Source organism: Erpetoichthys calabaricus, chromosome 2 (assembly GCF_900747795.2).
Source record: "Erpetoichthys calabaricus chromosome 2, fErpCal1.3, whole genome shotgun sequence".
In the NCBI taxonomy this organism is placed as follows: Eukaryota; Metazoa; Chordata; class Cladistia; order Polypteriformes; family Polypteridae; genus Erpetoichthys; species Erpetoichthys calabaricus.
The window spans coordinates 41,375,799-41,403,452 of NC_041395.2; the positions used below are offsets into that span (position 1 = coordinate 41,375,799).

The following is a 27,654-nucleotide window of genomic DNA, read 5'->3' on the forward strand; positions in this document are numbered from 1 at the left end:
GAGCATTACACCCTCCCAAAACAACAACTCCTATACAGCCCTGTGGGTGTCCGAACGGGAAGCATTCTAGACCGATGTCTCCCTCTGTCCATCCATTATAACTGCCTCCCAACTAGGAAGGTACCACTAGCCAACCGGGTTGAGATTCCTGTCCACCCACATACTTCCATTAAAAAGGCCTTTGTGACAGGTAAGGAACCATCCACCCTGGCTGGGATGCCTTCTGCAATGTTGTCTATTACAATATTGTATATATAAATTGTCTGATCACACAACGCAAAATTTAGCAAAGCCTGCACATATTGTGTGTGAATTAAGTGTATCATCCCATACAGTATATAATATAATAATAAGGATACTATGGAGGTTGAGGCGAAAGGGCAGCAAAAATGTACCATGCCTCAGCAGGCATTATGAAAAATACTGTGACCTGCGAATGCGCCCCTTTTCTGTCGCTAGAGGTTGCTGGCTTCACACTCGTTTTATTTATTGTGTTAGTCAGGTATGTTTGGAACCGAGGCTGATCTGCGCTCCTGTATTTGATTAATTGGATATATAAATGTGAAGGGAAAGCTGGTAAATTAAAGCTAAATTAAATATGTTTTAATAGTTACTCCCCAATACATCCCCTCCCAATCATCTTCTTTCGGCTACATCCCCTCCAAACAAAGAAGGCAAAGCTCGAAAAACTGGCTAGGTCCCAAAGTCTTCCCCTTCGGAGAAAGCGAAACTGAAAGGAACTTGACGTCGATCTGCACCACTGCCGTAAATGTCTGACTAGATTCGATCTCAGGTAAGTCTAACATTTTAAGCAAGCAAACCAGCCTTTATACCCGTCCAGTGTAGAATATAGCAATGCGGAGACAATAGCGCGTAATTAAATTGAGGCGTGGCCGACATCGCTGATTTTACTCAGCGCGACACTACGCGTGGATAGCATAAAACCGAGGGTCGCGTCCCGTTACTGTCCTATTTACATCCATCTTAAACAAAGAATTGCAGCTGAGTCCCATCGCTTGTCAAATGATTACCTCGCCAATGTTCATGCCTAGCGAGCAGAAACAGAGAGGCGGACCTGCCATTCACAGTCGTGTTTATCCTGATCAGCGGCCTCTCTCTCTCTCTCGCCGTCTAGGCTATGCGTAACACTCGTAAAGCAATACGTACATATAAAATAAGATTTGACCATTTTCAAACACGTCTTGAAAATATCAGGGCATTAAAACAAAGCAGCATTTATTATTTGTATTTAAATTGGGTTTCAAGATTTTAAAGATGCCCCGCCTTTTAATGTATTCGGGCGTATACATCTCAGCACACGATACTGTGCCATTTCATTTTGTGAAGGTAAGAATACATTTGGTTGCATAAATCATCGTATCCATCTATTTTCCGAGTCTGTGTTTTCTATACAACACTGGGTGCTGGAATTATCAATAATATATGTCCATCATATTAATGAGTATCCTTGTGCATGTACAGAGCCGCGCCTTCCTTACTGCACGCAGATCACTCACTGTGCGTGGGGAGTACCGCGATCGAAGGACCGATGACTGGGGGCCCGTTGGCGGTTCCCTGACTTCCCCTGGTCCGGAGTCTTAATAACTCCTTCAGCAACCCTAATCTTAACCACAGCATAACGGAACGTAAAGCCCAATATCGCTGACGTACAATATAAAGCGACAGCCTCCTCAGCCAAGTGGAGCTTTGGAGGACAGCAGCTTGATTCAAGTGCTGTATTTGCTGTTTCACAAATCGTCACATTAAAGTTGTTTACAGTCAATTGTTATAATTTTCCATTAACGGGCAAAGAGTCTGCTTCAGTGAACACCAGTCAGGAGCAATGAAACGAAAAAAAAGCGAAATATGAAGAAGCAGCTCGTGCTCAACTTGCAGTTGTGTTTAGAAATCTAAATTTATCCAACTTCCAGTACTCTATTGCTAACATTACATCAGTTGCCACTACACTAAAGTTAGCGGGGGTGGCGCTAAGTGTCTAGCGTTAAGTGTCTAGCTTGTACGGAGTTTGCATGTTTTTCCCATGTCTGCGTGGGTTTTCTCTTTTCTTCCTATAGTCCAAAGACACGCAGGTTAGGTGAACTGCCGATCCTAAGCTGGGCCTAGTTGTATGGTTGGCATGTGCTTGTGTATTCCTTCCTTGCAACCTATGCTAGCTGGGATAGGCCCCAGCAGCCCCCAAGACCTTATTCAGGACTAAGTGGGCTTGAAAATGACTGACCCACTATAGCTAGCAGTTTACCGGAGTAACAATAGATGTGATATTGATTGTTTAACAGGTGTAATCTGATGTTACAGTACTCGGCTGATACGTTTTTATTTTTAATTATTTATTATCGACATATAGACTCCATGATCTCTACACGCTGTTAAATGCTGTTAAGGTTATTCGAGATATAAATGCTTTGAGTGCTGTTGTACTAAGGACATGTTTGTAAATTTCACTGACACACAGGTGGCTCTCCTGTTCACTAGTTAGCTACTGGCTGAATTGTGATAATGTGCCATGCAAGCAGCTTTGACGCACAAAAACAGCAGTTAGCTCAGATTAACTTCAACTGTTTGCTAATTTTATTAGTAGCTAACATTACTGATTTAGTTAATGCCTTACTTCTATCTACTGTTGTTGGAAGGACAAAATGAAGTTTAAGTGAGATATTCACCGGTTCATTTTTTAAATATCTAAGTATTTAGCATGATTTTGATCCTGTATTTAGTGCATTAAGAAGTATATTTAGTACGTTCAGTAGCAGTGTAGTTTTTATTTTATTATTATTATTAGTAGTAGCATTTTATATTTTGGCAACAGTTGTGTTGTTTTATTATTTTATGTTATTATCTTTATTATTACTATTATTAGTAGTAGTAAGAGTAGAACTAAAATTATTTTTGTTGTATCACATCACAAGTGAAACTGTTGGCTATATTAAGTAATAAAGAGTAACAGCACATTGATCCCCTTGATCATTATTATTATTATTATTGTTATTATTATTATTATTTAGGCGTTTCATTTATAAAGTCATCACAGTGACACAATAAAAGGCACTGGCCATTCGAAGTTAAATACTGTAACTCCTTAAAACATTATAATTTTATTTTTTTCTGATCCCCTTTTAACGTTTGACTTGGATTTAGGGTTTTGTTTCTCATTATAAAGATTGTGTTTTGCTCTGCTAGTACTGATCTCTGTGTGTATCTTTTGACTATGTTCATCTCCCGATCCTTATTGCAGGTGTTTTTGTAGCAGGGTGGGAGTGAAAAGCAGGTGGGCTCACCTTTGCTGCAATCCAGCTATACTGCTAGGGTTTTCTTCTATTTTTTGAGATTTTTTTCCTTCTGCTTTTTCGTTTTGGAAGAAAAATTAGGGTACCATTTAGGTACACAAGCCCTAAAGAGAAGAGTGCCATTAACAAAAAATAGAAAACCTGCCAATGCATTTGAAAATTAATTAGGCATTTCCTGTTATTCATAGTGCCCAGTAGTGAAAGTAAAAGTAGTCTTCCGTTCTCTTTTATTAATTCTAATTAATGGATAGTACTTTACTGTGACTTTATTTAAATCTCTATAATGAATGCACTGATAAAATTATCTTTTTTTTCTACACCAATAAGGCCATTAGATTGTTTCACAAAGCCATTTGAGAGATTTTCTTGTATGTTGGCTTTCATGACTTTACTTTCTGTTCAAGATGGGGGACAAATTGTTCTACATTAGGGGTGCTGTGACATGGTGACACTAAAAATTTCTCTTTGAAAAAAAATCTAAGTAATCCTGATATTGTCTTTGCAATCCAGAAGACTTACAGCTAAAACAGGATGGTAATTGTGCTGGTTTTGTCATTACAGGAATTGAAAGAAATCTAATTCTCCTTTTTCCAATCAAACACCCTTTTTAATTATGGGCATCCCAAGATAATTTAGGCAAAAAACAGTCATGTAATCCGAAATGAAACCTATTATTTATGGCTACTTCTTATTTTCCTTTTTAAGGAAGTTTTAATTCTTTAATTTAAAAAGAACAGTAGAGACACTGATCAGCAGTTTATATTTTTATCTGTGTGTTTCCAGAGAGGGAAGTTAAAGTTTTGCTACAGAAATTGTGTGAACAGGTCCTGAGCAAAGAAGAGGAGAAAGGCAAGCAGGAGCTAGACCACCAAAGCCGCACAAGCTCATGTCCACTGGCAGGACTACTGTGAAAACATCCCAAAAGGTCTTAGCCACCATTCTCATTATTTTTCCTGTCACTTCTTTGTTCTCATACCTCTTCTTGGTTGGAAGAAAATTATAAATGCAATAATTTCTACAAACTATTTCCTTCTAAATTCCTTCACATGCTATATTAAATGCACTTCCAGATACTCACTCTGTGTTAGGTTGTTTAAAAAAATAATCTTCATATATTTAATTTCTTAGTAATTTTATCCATTAAAATATTTTTTCTGTCCAGAGTCCTTCAGGGTGTGTTGCCATCCCAGCTCAGTAATTATTTAGCATCCAATAAACTGATGTAATCATTTCAGGCCAGCATCAGGGTGGAGCACAGTTGCAAGATGTTTTTCATGACTCAAGATTAAGAGCTTTATAGAATTTACTCCTTTTTTATCTTGGCACAATATTTGATGCAGCTGACCACATTATTTTACTGTTGAAAACAGGATATTCCTGTCTGCCTCCTGGACGGCTCTATTTCGATTTAAGACATACAACAATAATTATACAAATGTCTTATTAGTCTTGACAATTCCGAGTTTTGCAAAGTACCATGTACAAGGAGTTCCTCAGGCCTAATGCTTTTCTGTTATCTAAGCATTTCCACATGGCCATGTCAGTAAAAGTGGGAATTTGTTTGTCAGATGTCTTTTGGCTCACTATCTTTTGTAAAGAAATTGAATGCTGGAACCAACACAGTTTTTGCAGCAAAACGTAGGTCATCTTAATCGGTGGTAAAGTCCAAATTAAAGGAGTTAACTCCTTTTCTAACGTCATAAGTGTCACCTCAATTTGTCTTTAATCTGCTACAAGGAAGTGAGGTAGACATTTTTGACTCATTCCTTTGTTATTCATGTCAAAAGTATACAGTTTATTTGAGTATTTCTGTGTCATGGGCTTGTTCTTTTTCTTTCTCAACACTGAAAAGCTTGTCCATGCTTTATTATTATCCTGTGCTGACTTTGACAGCTCTGTGAAGGAAGGTACTAGATCTAATCTCTTTATCAGTTTACCCCTTCTGCCTTTCATTTCAGGATTAGGTCTACATCTTAATGTTACAAAATTCCTCACTATTAAGCTCCAGTCTGCTCACTTAGATCCAGGTTCAGTTCTGTTAAAACCCAGGGTTTAAAATGGACCTTAAGACTTAATGGGTAGGACAGGGCATGACTGACAGGAGTAAGGCTCAAGAGGAGGTAGAAGAGCAGGATGTGTGTGACGAGGAGTGAGGAGACTACAAGGTTATGGGCAGTGGTGACAAGGCCAGCTAACTCTCTAGGTAACTCATAGCAGCATACATAGACAAGTTAATAGAGTGTTAATATATGGCTATTTTTTGTATTTTGATGATGTATGGAGTATCATGAGTAGCAGAGCTAACTATATTGCTATGATTGTATAAACTAAAAAGAGCAATCGATCAGGAGAAGCCCCCAATAGCTGTGAGTCTTCCTGTTTTTATTTACACTGATCACAACTGTATTATTTAATGCCTGTAGTAATAAGTGTCAGGGGTCGACATCCAGGCAGCATACCTGTCATAAAACTGTCCAAATGACCCCTAGTAGTTCACAATCGAGATGGGCACAGCAGCAAATCAGAGACAAACAGTTTTGAAAGGTCAGAGTGTTCTGTACAAATTTATTATAACACAAGCAAAATAAATGAAGTCATTAAATAATCCATCAAAAAAGAAAGCAATGCAATTCTGGAAGTTAAAAACAATAAATACTTTAAAATCCATTTGGAATGCTTTAAAGCTTCAGGTTAGTCTCTTTGGCAAAATAAGCACAGCTCTCTCTCAGTCTGCCTCTTTAACCCATCCTCGTGGGACCACTCCGCTAGAAACAAAGGCCACAGCTGCACTTGCCATCAACCGAGTCTCGTTCCGCCTGCTGTCTTCAGCTGGTTGTCCTTCTGTCATCCCATAGATTGTATCGCACTAACTGGATCTTAGGAGGTCCATCCAAGTTCTCGTCCTTACACTAAAGTTCAGCAGGAACACCCCTTGAGCGCCATTGCCCTCTCTTCTTTGCAGAAGCTCAACCACCCTGCCTTCTTTCTTCACCCGCACATGTTTGCACCACAGACCTTTCCTTTAACCACCCTCCATCTCCAACCTTTCTTCCTCTTCCTGCTTGGCTACTTCTTTTAAATATTGGCAGGCACAGGTGCTTAATTAAGAGCTATGGAGTGCCAACGAGTCAATCAGCCTCACCCAGCATCTTCACTAGAATTTGCGATCTGCTGACCACCTCATTAACACCTTGCAGCTGCACCGCCACTCCACAATACACCTGCACAATAGAACTTACCACAATGCTTTTTTATTCCTTTTCTTTTTTAAATTTGCACTGCTGTAGACCTCACCTCGTGACAGTAAGATGCATTGCATTTTTCATTATAAGCAGATGGCACATCTCAAACATTAGCACTGCTATTGAGAACAAGTAAAGCCAATTTCTGCTAGTCTAGCAGCTGCAATTAAAGGCACAGAGCTTTCAAATTAGCGTTCAGAATGAATCAAAAACATATGTACTCGATCAATGATGTCAAATATGATGTAACATATAAATGAATAAGAGGGGAAAGGTAAAAGGTTTTGCCATTTAATGGTGGCAAAATAAAAGGAAAGAAAATTTCAAATCATTTTTGGATCACAGACTTCCTCATCCTGTGATGCTTCGTCACTCACGTGTTTTTTTATTTAAGAATTCATGAAACTCTGTGCTCTTTGGAATCCCATTTGGGATTAAACGCTGACTTCTGGCATCTTTGTCTTTTAAACTCGAGGGGTGAAAGATATAGGACCTCTGGAGCCGAGCCGTTAGTGATGTCAGTGAACCTCATCATCCAGGCTGCGGGCAAAAGGAAAGAGACTGTTAGTGACCATGCATGGTCATGACTCCTTACCTTAGCAGAGTCTACTGAAAGCTACTTACTGCCATGCATGCAACAATTATTAAAGATACGGCAAAAAAGGACATGTGAAGAGGGGAGCGTTAAACTCACCAAAATGAAATACTTAAACAGCAAAAGTCAAGATTGTAAAGAGAAACTGCAGCAGAGTGCAGTGTACAGTAGATGTGAAAGTGAAACAGCAGCACAATTAAAATATACAAATAAATCTGAGGAGGAAGAAAGTCATAGATGTTAAGGAGATAGCACAAGAAAGAAAAACAAAGGAGCCAGTGAAACTCAACATCAACGTTATGAAATAATTACAACTGGATGCCTATTACAATCAAATGTGAACTCAAAATCTCATTCAATAAAGATCAAAGACGCTGAAAAAATTAGCAGAGTTTGCATTAGCAAATGAAAAACGTATTTCAGAGCACCATTTATTCATTGTTGTTAGGTAGAAAGTTTCACTTGAGAAATGAAAGACTGCTCAGACTATTTGATAAAATTAATGAAATATTAAAACATGGAGAGTAAAATCTTTTGGATAAAATCTGATTTATTCAACAGTTCTTTTGCCCCAATGGGTGGTAAAATTGCCATACCTTCTGGGGATGGAACATGCTGCTAAAAATCACAATCAGATGTTTCACAGAATCACATGCAGAAGATGGTCTGCATTGCCCTTAGTAATTCATTTAAATCAACTGATGCTTCTGCAAGATTTAAATACCAGACCAACAGTTCACAATTTATCATGAGCCAGGCCACCTAATACTATATATCAGAGGTCTCCAACCTTTTTTCCCCCTGAGAGCTACTTTTACAAATTGAAAATGGCCAAGAGCTACTCATGTTTTCTAATGTTTATTCTCATAGCTTACTTCAACCCAAGCAAACTGAATAAGCTTGTTTTGCCAGAACATTTACAAAATGTTGGTGTCCACAACTCACATTTTGCATTAAAACATGGAGTCAACACTGCATTGAGTCAACAAGAGAGGTGTGTGGTGGAGTGTAGCCCCTTAGGTTCACTCTTATGGAGTCATTTCAATGTTCATCTGTCAGTCTTGTTCTGAACTTTGATTTCATGACATTCATGTTAGAAAAGGCAGACTCACAGAGGTATGGAGACCCAAACAAAGCAGACATTTTCAGAGCTGCTTTGTGAAGATTCTTATAGTTATCTGGCTCTACTAAGCTCCAGAAGTGCTGAGAATGCTGTTGAGACTTTAACTGCACATTATTTTGAAGGTTTACTAATATATAAAATCCAATGTCTGTCTGTCTGTATGTCTGTCTGCTTTTCTTGAGAGAACTACTTAACGGATTTAGATTGGTTATTTTCTATAATTTGATGAACATTCCGGTTGATTTTGTGACTTCTCTCATTTTGCTATGTATCATAGTTCGCTTGCGGTACCAATTTATTTGCATGAATCCGAGAAACATGCAGCGGGCCGAGGGGAGGGGCCATCCTCACTCACTTGCCAGCTTGGGGGCGTGTTCCTTAACTCCGCTTAGCTAGCGAACGAGAGAACAATTGAACTCAACTTTTGTTTGATATTTAAAATAAAGTGTTACATAGGTCTTGATGAATTTGAGTCCAGATATTCTCTTAAGTGTATGCCACATTGAAAATATAGATTGCAGTTCAGATTGTGGATCGTGATATTTTTTGGAAAGATCGCCCACCCCTAATTCAAGTTTTCAAGTTTATGTTTAACCCTTTGGCAAGCTACTTGGAAAGGGGTTGTGAGCTACTGGTTGCTCGCGAGCGATGTGTTGGAGACCCCTGCTATATATACTTTATATACTATGACCAGCTGCGGTAATGACAGCTCAGGACTGCGGCAGGAAATTTTGGGTCACTAACTGGGTCGTCTCTTTTATTCTTCCTAAGACAGTCTGTTCAGCAGGAGTTAAAAACAAAGGAACATAGGTAGTTTCCGTTTGCCTTTAGCAGAGCTCCATCTCACAAATTGCTCTGGCCAAAAGTGACGCCTCCTACCAGAACGCCTGGGGTTTTATGGTGGCAGGATCAGAAGAGTCGGGGCTAAATGCCTTCACTATGTGGTTTCTCAGCACTGTGTGGAAAGAAGGAGATGAGAGCATTAGCGGCAGCACCCCCTCTCACCTGGGTCGGATATTACGTACCAATACTGAGCCTGCAAAGTGTGCATCATATACTGTATATAATATATATTGTTGCTGTAATTTCATGTTATTTTAGACTTGTAACTGTAGTTTATTAATGTATTCTACTAATGTATTCTACTGATTAATTGATGTTCATTTCTCACATTTCTTCAGCAATGATTTATACATCTTTATTATTTCCACCTGCCGGTTTTAATAACTGCTTTACTGAAACAAGTAAGGAAGGAAGGAAGGAAGGAAGGAAGGAAATGAGATAAAATGTATACTTAACTATGCTGACATCTTTCTATTTTGGGGGTATCTGCTGTAAACATAGCTCAGCCTGGTACCTGGCAAAGACCAATCATAAAAATGTCATGGGTCACCCTATTGTTGCTAACTAATCATAATTTTAAATCATTGTGTTAGACCCTATAAAACTATCTTGTATCTTTTATAAGTTTTGAAGTGATTTTGTTCTTTTGAACTCAGAGCTTCCTTCTTAAGAATTAATGAACTGATTGCTCTGACTTAAATTCCTTTACTTGCCCTGCCACAAGGGAATGCTAACACCTGATAGTGAATTATTAGCCATTCGGTGTTAATTACAAATTAATTAGAATGAACTAGAAACACAGATTCACTCCTGAAAGCTGCATTTTAAACATTATCTAACACCCTAAGATTTGCTGTTATCATTAACTCTTTGTGAGGCACTGTGACATATTGTCCAAAGAACTGCTAAAAATGTATGAAAACAGTGTTGAATGTATCTGGACGTATTACAGGACTTGGGATGGTGATTTCTTTAGAAAGGAGTTATAATGGTAATAAAAATCATTGCATTTCCTCTTTTACAGAGATGAGTTTCAGAATGATGTTTGAAGCCCTTCTGTTCTTGGCTCTCTTGCACTTCTCTGCCTGTCAGCCACAAGGTGAGTATGAATACCAACATTGATACAGCCCAGTGTGCTATAGCCAGTAGTCACTAGTGATACAGTATACTGAAAGTCATCTGTTGTTTGATGAATAAGTAAAGCCAGGCTGTATTGTGCATAACACACAGAAAAGGTGTTTCATAATTTTTTAGATTTATAATAGACTTTGTGTTTTCTAAAATATTTGGAAGTAATAATAATGCTGCACACATAATGATACAATAACACTTCATAAAATACTAGCATAATGAGGAGTTGTTCCAGTTTTATTGGGGTCTTTATTTTGCTTTGTTTTTTTCAGCAAGGTTCATACATTAACTCTTTCTTACAGTCTGAAGTGAAACCTTAATGTTTCTGTTTTGATCATGTGATTTCAGCCCATTAGACTTTCAAAGTATATAAATGGTATATCAATAATATTGATTCACTATTTTGTCATGGAAGGGTCCAATAGTGACCTGTCCTCCCTGTAGGACTTTTTGTGTAGACCTGAGTGTCTCAGACCTTTGATTTCTGCTCTATTAAGTCACGCTTACCAGCCTTTTTCGGAGATGCAACTGCAGTCCACAGCTCTACTTGTGGTCACCATCAGGATAAACTACAGTTGACTGGATCTGTGGTTAGAATACTTCCTCACATCTCCTATTTCTAGACCACAGATGGTTTAGAAAATGTTCAAGGCAAAGAAGACAAGCTAGTTCAAAAGTTTATTCACTCAATATATAATAAAATTCTCTGAACTTTGGTTCATAATGAGTTCAAAGCAGAAGCAAAGAAAATAGATGTGACAGTTAGTAACAGTACAGCCAGGATGGATAGCAACTTTTCTTGCTAGAAGTCTAGGCACCCAATTTGCATAATTAGCAGGTGGCATGTTCAGTTTTGTTTTGCACTTCTGAGCTGACAGGTGTTTGATCTGGCATTGTCTCTAGGTGGACTCAATAGAAAGAGAGAGGTATGCAACTGCAGGTGTACCCTGTATTTATGTTGCCATTCCTCTTCCATACTGTTCTCCCAGGACCAAAAGGGCGTCATAGATTAGGGTCCATTTCCCTTCTTGTGTTCTGCCCTCATGTCTCTAGGCCAGACCTGACTAGGCACAGCCTATGTTCTTGAACCTTCTACCAATCAGCATTTCAGCTGTGGCCTTGAGCTTGGATAAAACTTTTCATTTTGTCTCGCAGCCCTCAACCTGTGGTTAATGTGTAAGTTTAGACAACTGCAGGTTCCTCTTTTAACTGGTTCTGGCCTGTTGTGCAATGCATAAAGTAGGCAAGTTCTTATTATATATTGTCTAAAAAATCACATGCAGATTTTCTTTTAAACCTTTAAGTTTTCATTTGTTCATACTTGTTCACTGTGCAAATAACAGTAAAATAGCCTATTACAATGTGAAAACAAATAGACCAAACAGCAAAGTCCATCCTCATATCTTTCAGCTAGCAAGGCAATATAATTTACTTACTGCAGAATGTCAAGAGGCCTATATATTGAAATTTCTAGTGCTTTATTGATAGCTTACACTGCTTAAGCTCAATTTGCCTTTAACACTTTGTAAAATAAAGAAATCTCTCTGAAATATTCAGCTCTGAGAGAGCATAATTTAATTTTAATGGCTACAAAGGTTATAATCTGGCGCACATTCACTCCACAGCCCCAAACACAACTATAGGCAGTCCCTGGATTACGTACAAGATAGGGACTGTAGGTTTGTACTTAAGTTGAATTTGTATGTAAGTCGGAACAGGTACATAAATTTAATAAATGCAATTGTTGACCGACTGTAAACAAGTGCTCTGCCAATGAATGATGGAGTTTCACCTCTCTCTGACCTTTCTATTATTTCTACTTTATTTTCAATGGTGATGGTTTTTCTCTTTTTTGCTGTATCACCAGCACTTGCATCAGATTTGTGTTTCAGAGACATTCTTGAAGGGTGAAGACAAAAGGTTAAGATGAGCTCTTCTGCACAGCACTGTACACATTATGACAGAAGGATGGCACCCGTCAACACGTCTGGTGTACTGACAAGAGACAACTTCCTGCTATGTGCATAACAGTACAAGCGAGCAGGCAGTCACGTCCACTACAGTATACTGCCTGCAGCGTCTGCCCACCGAGAATGAACATGGTGCGGCCAAAGGCATGTAGTGAATCACCCACCACCGCCCCCATTCAACAGGCAGCCACCCGAAGCACACTACAGTGCTACCCCCGTTCACCCTCAATGGCCTCCGTTCAGCCACAACTGGGTCACCTCGTGCAGCATTACCAGCTGCCCACCGAGAATGAACGGCGCAGCTGTGTGTAGTGGGCAGGCAGTGAAATGCCCCCCTCCGCTCCATCCAGCCTGTGTCCAGTCAGGAGCAGTAGCTGTGGCGGCGTAGTGGGCGGACAGCGAACCGCCCCATCAAGCCTCTGTCCTGCACACGAGCGATAGCTGTGGCCTCGGTGACTATGGACCACGGGTCACTGCTTGCTGCTGGGAGCCGCCCGAGGGACACTGCACTGCGCGAGCAGCGAAATCGCCCCCCTCCAGCCACTGCTTGCAGCGTCCCCAGGCCAAAGATGACAGAGCGGCAGTTAATGAGGCATTCGTAAGTCGTAGGTCGGATGTCCGTAACCTGGGGACTACCTGTACTCTATGACAGAGAAGGAATGCTCGGCCATCATTTGGGCAATAGAGAAGTGGTGTCATTTCCTAGAGGAAGTAGTGTTATACACAGACCCATGTCTAGGGATATTCAACTGGCCAAAGAATTCTTTGCAAGTAATCAGGTGGCCTCTCCATTTAAAGCAATTCATTTTTGAGGTAAACTATCCAAACGGTTGTGGGAATTGTGGAAACTTTGTACTGGAAGCTTTATCTTGGATAATAGTGATGAATCATCATACGTGGTACTGAAAGGGTTTTGAAATCATTAATCACAGGACATTGCGAAAGCTCATGTGAAAAATATCAGGAGATGAGGGGATTCTCTGTATCCAGCAGGGGGCATTAGCTCCCTGAGAATGAGTTCTTTTGTAATTGCGGCGTGTTACATAACCCGAAAACTATATAGATATGATATAAAAAGGCAGTACCCCTCCCTTAGTGATACGGCGGTAAGAAATCACATAGGAGAAATAACAGCTTTGTTTAATGACGGCTTACGATGCATAACAGACAAAGGAAGCCAATGGCAAAAGCTCAGTTCAAGAGTGGGGGCCTGCCGTTGCAGTGGAAGGATTTTCAGGATTGAATGACATTATCTCCCTTCCGTCCAACGGCTTCAAAGGTGTGCCGGGCAATGTTCCAAGGCTTTATAATGTTTCTTCATGTGCAGACCCCCACTTAGGTGAATCATGCAATTCCAAACAAGGCAAAAGAGGATACAGTTTCATGCTGACTTTGACTGACAGAAATAGTATACAACAGTCCTCAGTCTGACTGCCCATTTCCCAGATGTCCCTCACTGTCTTGTCTTATAATGCTTGCCTTGCAGCTCTTATATGGTGGACCCTTTTGCTAAATCTGGCTCTATGTCAACTGTGCATGTGAGTAGAAAAAGGCAGATTTATAAGATATAGTAACATATTAAACATATACTCTTATTACATGGCCAAACAAGAATAATAAACACATCTGCTTCCAGGAACTTCAGAGTTATTATATCCAAGCCAGGGGGTCCCCAATCCATGAATTCTTTGGATTCAAAAGTCCTATCGGTGTTCAGTTAGAAAGGTGAAGGGAGGGGGGGGGGTCGTAGGGCAGTTTTATACACAATTTACATTACATTTCTATTATTATTAAGTTATAATATCATAATAGAAATTATACAACTTACCATAATGCAGAATCAATGGGAGCCCTGAGCTTGTTTTCCTGCAACCAGACGATCCCATCTGGGGAGGATGGAAGACAGTGATACACGAAATGTGTTGCTTATGTTCAGTCTACTCCGTAATCTCATTTTGGTTGCTGTCACTCACTGCCTCACACAGATAGGATGTTGGAAATAGAAGCAGACTTTTGTGCCAACCTCAGGATATTCGGCCTTGACTTTAATCCAAAATGTATGGAGATTTGAAGTTGTCTCAAACATACTTTTAAGGCCACCATCATTTGCAACCTCAAGCAGTTGATCTTCTTCAATCACAGACAAAGTTGCTTCTCCTGGCTTATTCACAAATGGGTCATGGATCCATTCCTTCCCATTTCGGGGGTCTTTTGTGGTTGGGAATATTGCTCAAACTCTATTGAAATCTGAGATAGGTGATCATACACCAGCTGGGAGAAAGAAGGCCCTGGCTTGGCATCTTTAACAACCTGTGCTAACGTTTGAAACATATCAAAAATCCCAATGTTCACTCGTCAGCCCCATAAATCAAGTTTGGCTTTGAATGCAGCCACTTTATCTGCCAACTTGAATAATGGGTATCTTCTACCTCTGCCCCACGTGCTGCTGCTGCACCGCTGCCCCAGATTTTCCTCCTCAGGCTCCTCCAGCACTCCTCCAGCCTGGCTGGATACTGAGTCTGCAGAGTGGATAAAGGTGGGGTGTTCAATAGTTCCAGTATGCCTGTTCATATTGTGGGGTTTATGAACTCTTTTGGGATCCCCCCACCCAATGGGAACGTCACGCTGAAGTGTGTCCCGAAGCGCGATTGCCACGTCTGTGTAAGATTGTTTGTCCTTTGCTGGGGCAGGGCAACAGCAGGCTCACAGTGCTGCAGTGAAGCGCCACAGAAGCGTATCCTAAAAGATTGTGGGCGCGCTATAAGTCCCTGTCTTACACCCCAAAACATGAGACTGAGTCTCAGTACTTTAGCAAAGTACTGTTTAGCAAAGTACAAAGTTTCAAGTTTATTCAGCTTGAAACAGAAACAGCAGCAGTCAGGCAGGGTTATGACCAGGTTAGTGGCCAAGTAATCATGTTCCTTGCATTTACATTGTTCCTTGCATCACCCATTGAGATCTTTTCTGTTTGTCTTCCACAGACGTGGTGATTGCACTTCAGGACGCTCTTCGGCGTGTTGTCCTGTTGACGGAGGTCCCAAGAGAGTTTAGAAACCTCACATTTTCTTGAATGAGTGCCCCATTAATAGGAATGTTTTTTGAATGAGCATCACTGAACCACATAAAACTTGCTTTTTTGGCATCTTCAAATGCAGCAGTTTGCATACATTTGCAACCTGAGATTTTTCTTCTTTTTTTGCATATAACAAAGACATATGCATTACATTTGTCACTCCAACAGATTACCCATCACAAACATTAACATTGTTATTGTTTTTTCGTGTCTGCCGTTTCTGTAGGAGGGTGACAATGAGTTAAATTCCAATGGATGTTTTTCAAATGTTGACGAGCAATAAGCAAAAAGTATCACTGAAAACCACAGAAAACAAAAACAGCAAAAAAAAAAAACAGTACGAGGACAGTTCGAAGAAAGAACATTTTTTTTACAATGTTTCTGTTTGGGGATTGTTGTGCACAACAGAGCTGCGACCACAGATCTAACTGCTCTGTGGATGATTCATTCAAGCATTTCAAGATCACTATGAAAGTATCTGCTGAATGTACTTCGTAGTAACGAGATTTCTATAGACTCGTGTCATATGGGGAACCTGTTGGGACCATAAAAATACTTTATTGTAATACTCTCTCACATCATTCTCTCTCTTCTTTCTGTGCCGCTGAAAGGCCCGCCGGCCTAGCGTTCTGAAAGTGTCCTCATTGAAGGGGGCAGCCATTTTTCTGTAGCCCTTCACTGAGTGAGTCTCTGTTGCCGGCAGTTCTCTCTGCAATAAACTGTTCAGGCACCAGGTGAAATGATCGGGGTGGATATGATGGGTTCACCAACAGCAAGCAAGCCCAGGAAGGCATGCTTAATGGTGGTGGTATTTTACTCTACAATATAAGTAGAGTATTTAGTGCTACCCAATGCAAAGACCAAAAATATTTCTGGAATTGTACAAATGAAAAATATTGTCTTGGATAATGGTCCACATTTAATAAGCTAGGTGATGAATAAATATTTGGTGATGTGGGACTGCAGGCACAAAATAAGCTCACCGATGACTAAACCGGACCCTGCAAATGGTGATTGTCTTCCATATTTGGGGCCTTCACCAAACCTTTGTTCCAGCTGTTGCTGGAGATATGCAGTACAGGAGTTACCACTGTGCTGTTGGGTTTTGGTCAGCAAAAACATAAATCCTCAGAGTGCATCATTTCTCCTTCAGCTCCAGACAGATGTTCATTGTACAATATACAAATGTTAGAACTGCTTCAGAATCAGGTAGGAGAGAATTAAGAGTTCCCATGCCAAACAAACATGGTTTTGCAATAAGTATCTCTGTTTAGCTTGGTATAATATTGGGGACCGGTTGTGAGTAGCCAACGCAACAAATAAATAAACTGCAATGCTAGTGGATAGGGTCTGTTTCCAGTATTAACTAATTAGGGCTTGTAAATTCTGAAGTCTCCTAGGGCACTGGACAAGAAACCAAAATTTATACCATTTATAAGGCCAATATCAAGCTTTATTTTGCACCTAATACATGTCCAGTGAAAGGAGATATGAAACTTTTGTTATTATTATAATTTTGTGTTAAAGAAATGTCATATGTCTGACGTAATTTGCTGTGCCCTTTTAAAAACACTACCCAGCAAAATGTGGGTGGCTGAAGAAGGCCTGATTGGTAGACAAATGTTTAGAACAGACTCTTGGAAAGCAGAAAGAAGGTTCATTTATTTGGTTTTGTGAGATGTTTGTTAAAAGGAAGAAGAAAAGCATTCAGTGAAGAATTATATTCAGAAATAAATTGCTGGAATAGTGACCACCAACCTTCAAACTGATATAATAAATTCAGGTGGAGCTGGACCAGGCCAAAGAGAAGCCCACGTAACACCTGGCTGAGGCAGGAAGATTGACATTTCCGGAGGGTGGGACTGGACCGTGTGTCTGTGTTGGGGATTGTCAACCAGGATCCCAAGCTGTTTCGTCATATGGTTGGTATGGAAATGCACTGTACCAGTGCATGCTTCTCAACCTGACCTGACTTGGAGTTTATGATTTGACCTGAAAGATGTAAACCTCTGCAACCTTCCGTATAGTATGCAATAAGAGGATTTAAAGCAAAATCATTCACTTTTCTTTCTCGGGAAGTACTGAACATGTATCTTTTACTCCAATAAGACATCACTTCATTTTTATTCCATTCTTTTTACCATGAAACATTTACAACCATATTGAGTTAGAGCATCTTCAAAATGGCAGGTCTCTTGGGGTGTTCCTAGTATGCACTGGTTAGTTCCTGACAAAAGTGGTTCAAAGTAGGAAAACCAGTGAACTGGCAACATAGGCATTACAGGCTATTTGATGATTGTTGGGAGTGAATGCTAGTTTGTCTTATCCGATCTCACAGAAGAGCTACTGTAGAACAGATTGCTGAAAAACTAAATACTGGCCATGAGAGAAAAAGGTCAGAGCACACAGTGTATTGCAGCTTGCTGTATACAGGGCTGTGTAGCTATAGACTAGTCAGAGCTGCCATGCTGACCTCTGTCCACTTCTGAAATCACCTACAATGGGCACGTGAACATCAGACCTGGACCATGAAGCAAATAAAGGGGGTGGCCTGATCTGGTGAATTGTGTTTTCTTTCAGATCTTTTAGATGTGGATGACCAGGTGCTTGTATATCATTTACCTGGGGAAGAGATGGCAGCAGGATGCACTATGGCAAGAAGGCAAGGTCACAAAGGAATTGTGATGCTCTAAGTCAGTGAAAGGCAACCTGTTTTGAGTTGCGGTGCACTAAGTCCAAAAATTTTCTTTCGCGGTGCACCTGAGGGACTGCCCATAAATATCGCAGCGCACCTGAGGGACTGCCCATAAATAAAGTCGTGACGACACAATCTATGGACAATCGTCAATAAAAACAGTTAATTTTACAAGTTTGAAAGACATTTTATTAATAAAGGAATCAAAGGATAAATCTTAAATTCAATTAATGTGAACGTTGAGATTGTTTTTCAGCACATATGAGATTGATGTGAGGATCAATTTTCGAAAGACAGACACGCATTTCCTTGTCGATCATTTGAAGTCTCTCGCGTTTCTTAGACTTCATTTCCGTAATCCGTACAGTGAGCGAGATCTTCTAATAACGAGACTTTTTAAGTCTCACGAGATGTGTTTTTGACACCACTGGTGTTGATATTATGATGAATGGTGAACAGCGAAAATTTTAACTTGCATTCAAAATAAATACATTCGTTTATTCAACAATCTGATTAACTGTCATCTGTTTTTCCAACATAAAATATATTTTTTTAAACATTATCTTTTTAATCAACCAAAAGTTCAAAAACACTAGCAGTTTTAAATATTTTACAAAAGTTTTCGCGGCGCCCCCAGAAAATTCCACGGCGCACTGGTTGCCCGACAGTGCACAAAGTAATGTTCCGCTGGTAATTCTTGGGTCCTGGCATTCATGTTGGTTATACTTTGACTTGTACCACCTAAAGATTGTTGAAGACCACATCTACCCCTTTATGGCAACAGTATTCCCTGATGGAAGTGCCCTCTTTCAGCAGGATAATGTGCCCTGCCACACTGCAGAAATTGACAAAAAACTAACCCAAGAGCTCAAGGCATTGACTGGGTATTGAAATTCCCAAGATCTCAATCCAATCAGGCATCTGTGGGCTGTGCTGGAATAAGAAGTCTAATCCATGAAGGCTCTACCTATCAATTTATAGCATTTAAAGGATCTGCTAAAGTCTTAGTGCCAGAAACCACAGGACACCTTCAGATGTCTTGTGAAATCCATACCTTGATGGGTCAGAGCTGTTTTGGCAGCACGAGAGGAACCTACACAATGTTAGGCATTTGGTTTCAATGTTGTGGCTGATTAGTGCAAAAAAGTAATAATCGGACAAACTAGGGACTACAGCGATCCCTCCTCTATCGCGGGGGTTGCATTCCAGAACCCCCCCGCGAAAGGTGAAAATCTGTGAAGTAAAAACCATACCGTATGTGTATATGGTTATTTTTATATTTTTTAAGCCCTTATAAACTCTCCCACACTCTTATAAACATTTCCCGCACAGTTATACAGCATAAACCCTTTGTATTCTCTTAGATATTAGGTAAGACTCGTTGAAATTATGTATGTAAACACACTGTTTACATACAGTAAAACCTAAATATTATTTTAAAGATATCGAGTGTCTCTGATATCACATATGTTAGAGCCATTATGATAGACAGGCCACCAGCAATAAATATGTACGATGCAAGAAAATTCTATACAGTAAAATGTGTGTACAGTGACACTAAACGTACTTAGTACATGTACGTAGAAAATTAATTATGGTTACTCTATTACTCAACTATGAAACGACGAATTGTCTGATAATGATGAGTTTAATTTTACTGCACAACAAAGGAGAGCGTTACAGCTCTTCTAAAGGAGCCTCTTCAGGTGACTGTGTAGCACCGCCATTGTTCTTCTTCTGGCAGTGTTCAATCCAAATCCGGACTACCGCCTTATTACGTCCACTTACAACTCGTTTTGCGCCCTGGTTAAAGGACACTGTGGCCATAGATCTTATATTCTTTTCCTCTTTTTTAAATAAATAGAATCATGGACTCATTGATGCCGTAATGGCGTCCTACAGCATTGTAGCTGTTCCCTTCCTTCAACATATCCAAAACTTTTACCTTTTCGGCAATCGTTAGCATCTTCCGTTGGCGTTTGGGCACGGCACCTGAAGCAGCAGGAGAAGATCATTTTGGAGCCATAACGAAGGGCTTGACTATGCACAAACATAAACACAAAAGAGCACAAAAGTTAACTCTTTACACAGCGAAACACATTGATGCTGAATGAGCGAGACGAGACTTCCTGGTTAATGCAGCGGAATCGAATTTGGCGCTCCATCGCTGAGCCACTCAGCACACAGGAACTTAACTGCGTGCTCTGATTAGGTAGCTTCTCAGCCATCCGCCAATAGCATCCCTTGTCTGAAATCAACTGGGCAAACCAACTGAGGAAGCATGTACCAGAAGTAAAAAGACTCATTGTCCACAGAAACCCGCGAAGCAGCGCAAAGTCTGCGTTAACTGTATAGTTAGATATGCTTACATATGAAATCCGCGATAGAGTGCAGCCATGAAAGTTGAAGCGCGATATAGCGAGGGAATACTGTATTACAGTTCTTGAGTATTTTACAATGTGGTTGAAATCTATGAGTGAGGTGGCAGCAGCATATGTTTACCTTAAGCAGAGGTGATTTGGCTTAATCCAAGTAAATACCAAGCATTAATTCTTGAATTATCTGAATCCAGTTATTCCAAAACAGAATTTGAAAAGACAGAGTGTATTCCAGCAGCATCAGACATGCCCCTGTAACTACAATTGCTGTCATAAATGTCTTTCAAATAACAGCTGGCTGTTGTTTCATCTATACATATATCTAACCATTGTCCTCCAGGTGTACATAAGACATGATTGTTTGCTAAACTGCTCCTAAAAGTACCTATCTCTCCGAAGGATCTTGAAAAGAATGCTCAGTTATCAAAATTTTAAGGGAGTAGCATGAGTTTACAGTATTCATTCATATTACTAAACAAGAATGGTAAACCGGATATGGACGCAGGGACCTGCCCGTGGACGCAAAAGACATAGTGCGTAAGCGCCACACAAAGCCCCCCCCCCCCCATAGTGAAACGGGAGAGACTACGCACGTGCGCAGGCGCCACACAAAGCCCCCCTCCCCCGCACCAGAGCAAAACAGGAGAAACTACGAACCGTCAGAGTAGGAAACAAAGTAAAACGTCATAAAGAGGATAAAGAACAGGGACAAACACATGGAAAGCAGGTTACAGAACAAAGCCCCCCTCCCCAGAGTATAACGAGAGAGACTACAAACCGTCTGACATGCCGCAAGCGGGATAAAGCGAGGTCAGAAATAAAACACAGAGTAGGAAACAAAGTAAAACTTCATAAAAGGATTAAAGAACGGGGAGGAACGCATGAAGAGCGGGTTACAGATGATGAAAACTGGAATGCAACAGCTACAAACAAACCTAGGCACTAAACACATGCACACCGAGATACAGAATATAAAGGCAGAAACAACGAGAGTTAAACGTCCACACCACACAGCGGAGGCGGACCCTGAAGGTTCAGGCGCCTACATCGGGCGTCACAACGCGCAAATAAGTACAAAAGGCAAACGCGCCTATACAGCATGGTAAGAACCGACATAATACGGAAGGCGCAGGCGTCGCTGCCATATTGTGAGTGGCACTAATGCGTAGGTCTAATGAACGTGGACTCCTACAACGCGCGTCTCAAACTACATAAGCAAAGCAGACACGACTAAACGATATACGAAGTGAAACAGGAAACACTACAGAGTCCGCAGTGCTCCACAATGCACCGCATAATAGTTCGGAAAGAGCTTCGTATTAACAGTGGAGAGACCCACAGTGACACGGCCGAACGCTCCATATTAACCATACGTCATCCTCACACGTCCAAACTATACGGCATAGCTGAATCACATTACAGTGATGCATTATTAACAGTACGATAAACATCACAGTATCGCAAACAAATGAAAATTATTACTCGAAAAAGGGAAAATATAATCACCACGGACCAGGTGTCATTGTAACAAAAGCAAAATAAAGCGAGATCAGAAATGAAAGACAGAGTAGAAAGCAAAGTAAAACGTCATAAACAGGTTAAATGAGTGGGCCAAACACATGGACAGCAGGTTACAGATAATGAGGACCGGAATTCAAAAGCTTCAAAAACAAGAGCTCGACTGACCGAAATACAAACTCAAACGGGAAACGCTACGGGGTCTGCAGTACTCCACTATGCACCGCATAATAGTACGGACGGGGCTCCGTATTAACAGTGGAGGGCCCCAGAGTGACACGGGCGAACGCTCCGTATTAAACGTGCGTCATCCTCACACGTGGCTGCCCAGCAGGCACGGGTTCAAAACGCTGGGGGTAGGCGAGCGAAGCGAGCAGGGGGCAAAGCCCCCTTGTTTTAAAGATCATATAAAACACATAGTTTCAGAAAATGACACAAATATGTTAAAACAATTCAGAACATAATGTGCATGTCAGCACAATTTTGTGTCTCAATTTTGCTGTTTCACTGAGAATTGAAATAAGGAAAACATTTTATGAGGTAGTTTTGGACTTCCTAATTTCTGAAAACACTGGACTGTTAGAATTTTCCTTTAGTTAGAAGGTGCAAGTCTTTTTTAGCCTACCAATCTACAGTAAACTGCAGATTTACTAGGAAATTAGAAACTTAAAATCTAGTTTACAGAAAAAGCTTATATCATGTTTTCCTATGTTTTAAGTAAAATTTATCATCTTCTCATAAGGGCAAAAACATTCTTTTGCTTGTAGGTAAACTCCCATTCCTTTGTGTTTGAGGTTTACAATACAATTTTATGCACACTTTTTCTTTTTTTTTTAAATATTTTTATTTTATTAATTTTCATTGTAATCATTCCATACAAACAGATCAATTTATAACCCAACAAATTTGAAAACAAATCAAACCCCACCCCTGAGAAGGAGAGCTTAGCTAAAGGAAAATTTCTTTAAGCTTTTTAATAAGGCAACATTAGACAAAAGAAGGGGAGAAGTAAATATCTATATAAATAAGAGATGGAGAAGGGAGTTAAATGCAATAATAGTTATTTCTCTTATTCTAAAATAATATTGATTAAATCCTGCCATGTTTTGAAAAAATTTTGTACAGATCCTCTAACTGAAAATTTGATTTTTTCCAATTTCAAATAATATAAAACATCGGTTTCCCACTGACTTATAAGAGGAGAATTGGGATTCTTCCAATTTAACAAAATAAGTCTGCGTGCCAAGAGTGTAGTGAATGCAATCGCCGTTTGCTTGTCCTTCACCAATTCCAGTCCATCTGGAAGGACACCAAACACAGCTGTTAGTGGGTTAGGAGGGATTGTGATACTAAGGCTGTCTGAGAGGCACTTAAAAATTTTTGTCCAAAATGATGTTAGTTTGGTGCAGGCCCAAAACATGTGACCCAGTGAGGCAGGAGCTTGGTTGCAGCGCTCGCAGGTTGGATCCTGGCCTGGAAACATTTTGGACAGTTTTAAGCGAGACAGATGAGCTCGATATATAATTTTTAGTTGAATAATTCTATGCTTTGCGCATATAGAACTCGAGTGAATTCTCTGCTTTGCTACCTTCCACTCCTTTTCTGATATATTGATTAAGAGATCTTCTTCCCAATGTCCTCTTGGATCTTTGAAAGGTAGGGACTCTAATAAGATTTCATATATTGCGGAAATAGTGTTTGTTTCCTCGGAATTGAGCAGTATTTTTTCCAGCATTGTGGAGGGTGCAAGGTGGGGGAAATCGGGCAATTTCTGTTTAACAAAATTTCTAATTTGAAGATAGTAAAAGAAATGTGTAGCTGGGAGGTTAAATTTTGAACGTAATTGTTCAAAAGATGTAACTATGTTGTCTATATAAAGATCTCTGAGCATTTTAATCCCAAAACTTTTCCAGGTATTAAAAACTGGATATACTTGTGAAGGTTGAAAGAGGTGGTTCTCTTGCAGAGGTGCCACTGATAAAAGATTTTCCATCTTAAAATGCTTCCTAATTTGGTTCCATATTCTGAGTGAGTAAAGCACAATTGGGTTATTAGTATATTTGCGATAACTTTCATTTATTGGAGAGCAGAGCAGGGAATATAAAAAAGTACTACAGGATTTTACTTCTATTGCAGACCAAGCCTGTGTATGGGCATTTATTTGTGTCCAGGTTTTTATGGCTAGTATGTTTGCTGCCCAGTAATAAAACTGAAAATTAGGTAAAGCCATGCCACCTTCTGCCTGAGGTCTTTGTAGGGTCGCTCTTCGGATACGTGTGTGTTTTGAGTTCCAAATGAATGAGGTTATTATTGAATCTAACTGTTTAAAAAACGATTTATTGATATATATTGAAATGTTTTGAAATAAAAAGAGAAGTTTAGGAAGGATATTCATCTTAACAATGTTAATTCTTCCGGCTAGAGTGAGATGAAGGGTTGACCATCTATGCAAGTCTTGCTTAATTTTTTCCATACAGACGCCAAAATTTTGTTGATAAAGAGCTTTATGTTTACTTGTGATATTTACCCCTAAGTATTTAAACTGATCTGCTATGGTAAAAGGTAGGGTGTCTAATTTAATATTATATGCTTGTGAGTTCACTGGAAAGAGTATACTTTTATTCAGATTAATTCTAAGACCAGATATCTTTTGAAATTCTGTTAGTGCTGTTAAAACAGCAGGGACAGTGTTTTCTGGGTCCGATATATATAAGACCATATCATCTGCATATAGAGAAATTTTCTGTTCCAGTCCTTCTCTGACAATCCCCTTTATCTGATAAGAATTTCGGCAGTGAACCGCCAGTGGTTCAATAGCAATTGCAAACAACAGTGGCGACAAGGGACATCCTTGTCTGGTACCACGTTCTAGTCTAAAGTAGTCTGAGCAAATGTTATTAATACAAACTGAAGCTTCTGGACTGGTATACAGTAGTTTGATCCAAGCACAAATATTCGGGCCAAACCCAAATTTCTCCAATGCAGTGAAAAGGTAATTCCATTCGATCATGTCAAATGCCTTTTCTGCGTCTAATGATAGTAATATCTCTGGGGTGTTTGATTTTGCTGGTGAATATATAACATTAAACAAGCGTCGGAGATTTGAAGATAGATGTCGGCCTTTAATAAATCCGGTTTGATCTTGTGATATTACCGAGGGCAGCACTTTCTCCATCCTTCTAGCTAGGATTTTTGAAAGTATCTTAACATCATTATTCAGGAGTGAAATTGGTCTATATGATGCACATTGTAACAAGTCCTTATTTTGTTTAGGAAAGACGGTGATTAATGCTTGTCGAAATGTTTGAGGTAGTATTTGGTGGTCTTTAGCTTCTGTAAATGTTACCAATAAGAGTGGAGCTAGCTGAGTGGAGAATTTCTTATAAAACTCTACGGGGTAACCATCAGGGCCTGATGATTTCCCGCTTTGTAGTGACTTTATAGCGTCTAGTAATTCTGTTAGCGTTAGAGGTTTATCCAGTTCCTCAGCACTTAAAGCATCTATTTGTGGTATTTGTGAATTATCCAGAAATGCATTAGATTGCGTGTTGTCTTCTTTGGGCTCAGTGGAATATAAAGACTTATAGTAATCTGTAAATGTGTGCATTATTTTATTATGGTCGATGATTTCTTCTCCATTCTTGTTGGTGATTACTGGTATTGCATTGTGAACTTCTTGTTTATGAATTTGTTGAGCTAAAAGCTTATTAGCTTTTTCTCCGTGTTCATAGTAATGCTGTCTAGACTTATAAATAAGTTGTTCAGTTTCTTTAGTTGTTAAGATGTTAAGTTCTGTATGCAGGGCCTGCCTTTTCCTGTGAAGAGCTTCACTTGGACGCCTGGCTTGTTCTTCATCTATTCTAGTAATTTCATTTCTTAGCTCTGACACTTTCTTGGTTTCTAATTTATTTCTATGGGAAAGATATGAAATAATCTGGCCTCTTAAGAAGGCCTTTAGAGTTTCCCAGAGTGTTCCTGCAGAAACCTCTGTGGACGTGTTTGTCTCTAGGAAGAAGCTGATTTGTTTGGATATAAATTCTGTGCAGTTCTCGTCTGCCAATAAAAGAGGGTTAAGACGCCATCTGCGAGGTGAGTTTGAGGGGCTTAATGATTTTAGCTCCAAGACTAGAGGGGCATGGTCAGAGATAACAATTGTGTCATATTTGCATGATTTAATTGTAGGCAGGAAATTATTATCTATAAAAAAATAATCAATTCTTGAGTAGCTATAATGCACTGGTGAGTAGAACGAATATGTTCTTGAGTTTGGGTTAAGAAACCTCCAGGGGTCTGATAAGTTGTGATCATTTAAAAACTGTGTAATTATCTTTGCAGTATTAGATGTCGTCCCCCCTGTCACAGGAGTCCTATCTAAGAGTGGATTTAAAACACAATTAAAGTCCCCAGCCATTATAATTTTATGAGTGTTCACATTGGGAATGGATGCACACTTTTTCTAAGTTGCTCTTTTCACATTGATAGTTAACTCAGCTGTACTTTTTGAAGTCAAGCAAAATGACACCTTTTATTGGCTAACTAAAAAGATTACAATATGCAAGCGTTCAAGGCAGCTCAGGCCCCTTATTCAGACAAGATGTAATCTTGTAATGTTTTATATTAGAAAAAAAATAAAGCACTAGAAAGTGCAGAATTAGAATGAAAAAAATAATAACAGTTGATGGTATAAGTTGATGGTATATTTTTCTAACCTGAATGTTAAAGAAGGGTTCCACAGATACCAGTAATGGGGACCCTGCTATATTGAAGACATAGCCTAAGAAATTAAACATTTATTTTTAATACACTACAAGGAAAAAAATGCAAATTAGCAGACCATAAGATAAACAAAACCTAAATACAACCAGTATAATTACAAGTTGAGAGGTTGGAGCAAGTGGGTGTCTTAAAAAAGAATTGGAAGTTTAATTGGATACCTTGCTATTCACAGCCAGACACTGCAACCAGAAGTGATCAAAATGGCTAGTAGGATAAAGGACTTTAGTTTGTTCATTAAATTATTTTCCCCATTATCCCAAAAGTTACTTGTAAAGCTTTTATTTGATGAATAATTTATTTTACAAACACCAAGGTGTTCTACTAAAAGAAGAATTCCTAATCCTAAGATCTTACAGATGACCAATGAAAATGGGCTCTCGGCAGTTGTGCCCAGGAATGAATTACTGCACAGCAAGCAATACTGTGTCCAGATAGCACTATTCCATGATTATAGCATTTGGGTTCTGGTCCCTGTTCCCAACAGTGATCTAATGGATGGGTTAAAATTTGCTGCTCTGCTGTGGTGGTCCTTAAGCTACAGGATGAGGAAAAAGGAAACACTGAACTTTTATCAGGGAGGTAGGCTATTTGCTTATTTAGCTGGTTAATATAAAATTTAAAACAAAAATTATTAGAGAGGGAAAAGGCAAGGAGTACACATGTCTCTCAGAGTAGTTAAGCATACACAGCATCTATTTATAGAGTATCGTGCCCAGTGATATTTTTAGCATGAAAATTCTACTGATATACAGACCTGGTGAGAACTGAAACATAAGAATACATTTGACAAAAATGAGACAACACCATTTAGTTCATCAAGTGCATTTGTTTAGCTAATGGCTAAAATGTCCCAATATTTTTTCCAGTGTAAGAAACAGAAAAAGAAATCAAAAAGGTTTGGGGCACATCCGTGATCCCCGTCTATTTCTAGATCAAAATAGTTATAAAAATAGTTATAAAAGAATCAAAATATGTGCAAGTAGTCTTCTCTAATGTGAGTCATTA

The 27,654-nt window shown here is 39.5% G+C and overlaps 1 protein-coding gene across 4 annotated transcripts in view; it reads left to right on the top strand.

Moving 5' to 3' along the window:
- Nucleotides 1–510: 510 nt before the first annotated feature.
- LOC114643433 (butyrophilin subfamily 1 member A1-like) overlaps nt 511–27,654 on the top strand; it is a 152,228-nt gene continuing 125,084 nt past the window's right edge. For all 4 annotated transcript variants that reach the window (XM_051922327.1, XM_051922328.1, XM_028792014.2 and 1 more), the window contains exons 1-3: nt 511–793; nt 4,089–4,230; nt 10,133–10,207. In XM_051922327.1, the coding sequence (XP_051778287.1) occupies nt 10,135–10,207 (73 nt within the window). In that variant the 5' untranslated portion in view covers nt 511–793; nt 4,089–4,230; nt 10,133–10,134. The remainder of the gene's footprint in view (nt 794–4,088; nt 4,231–10,132; nt 10,208–27,654) is intronic.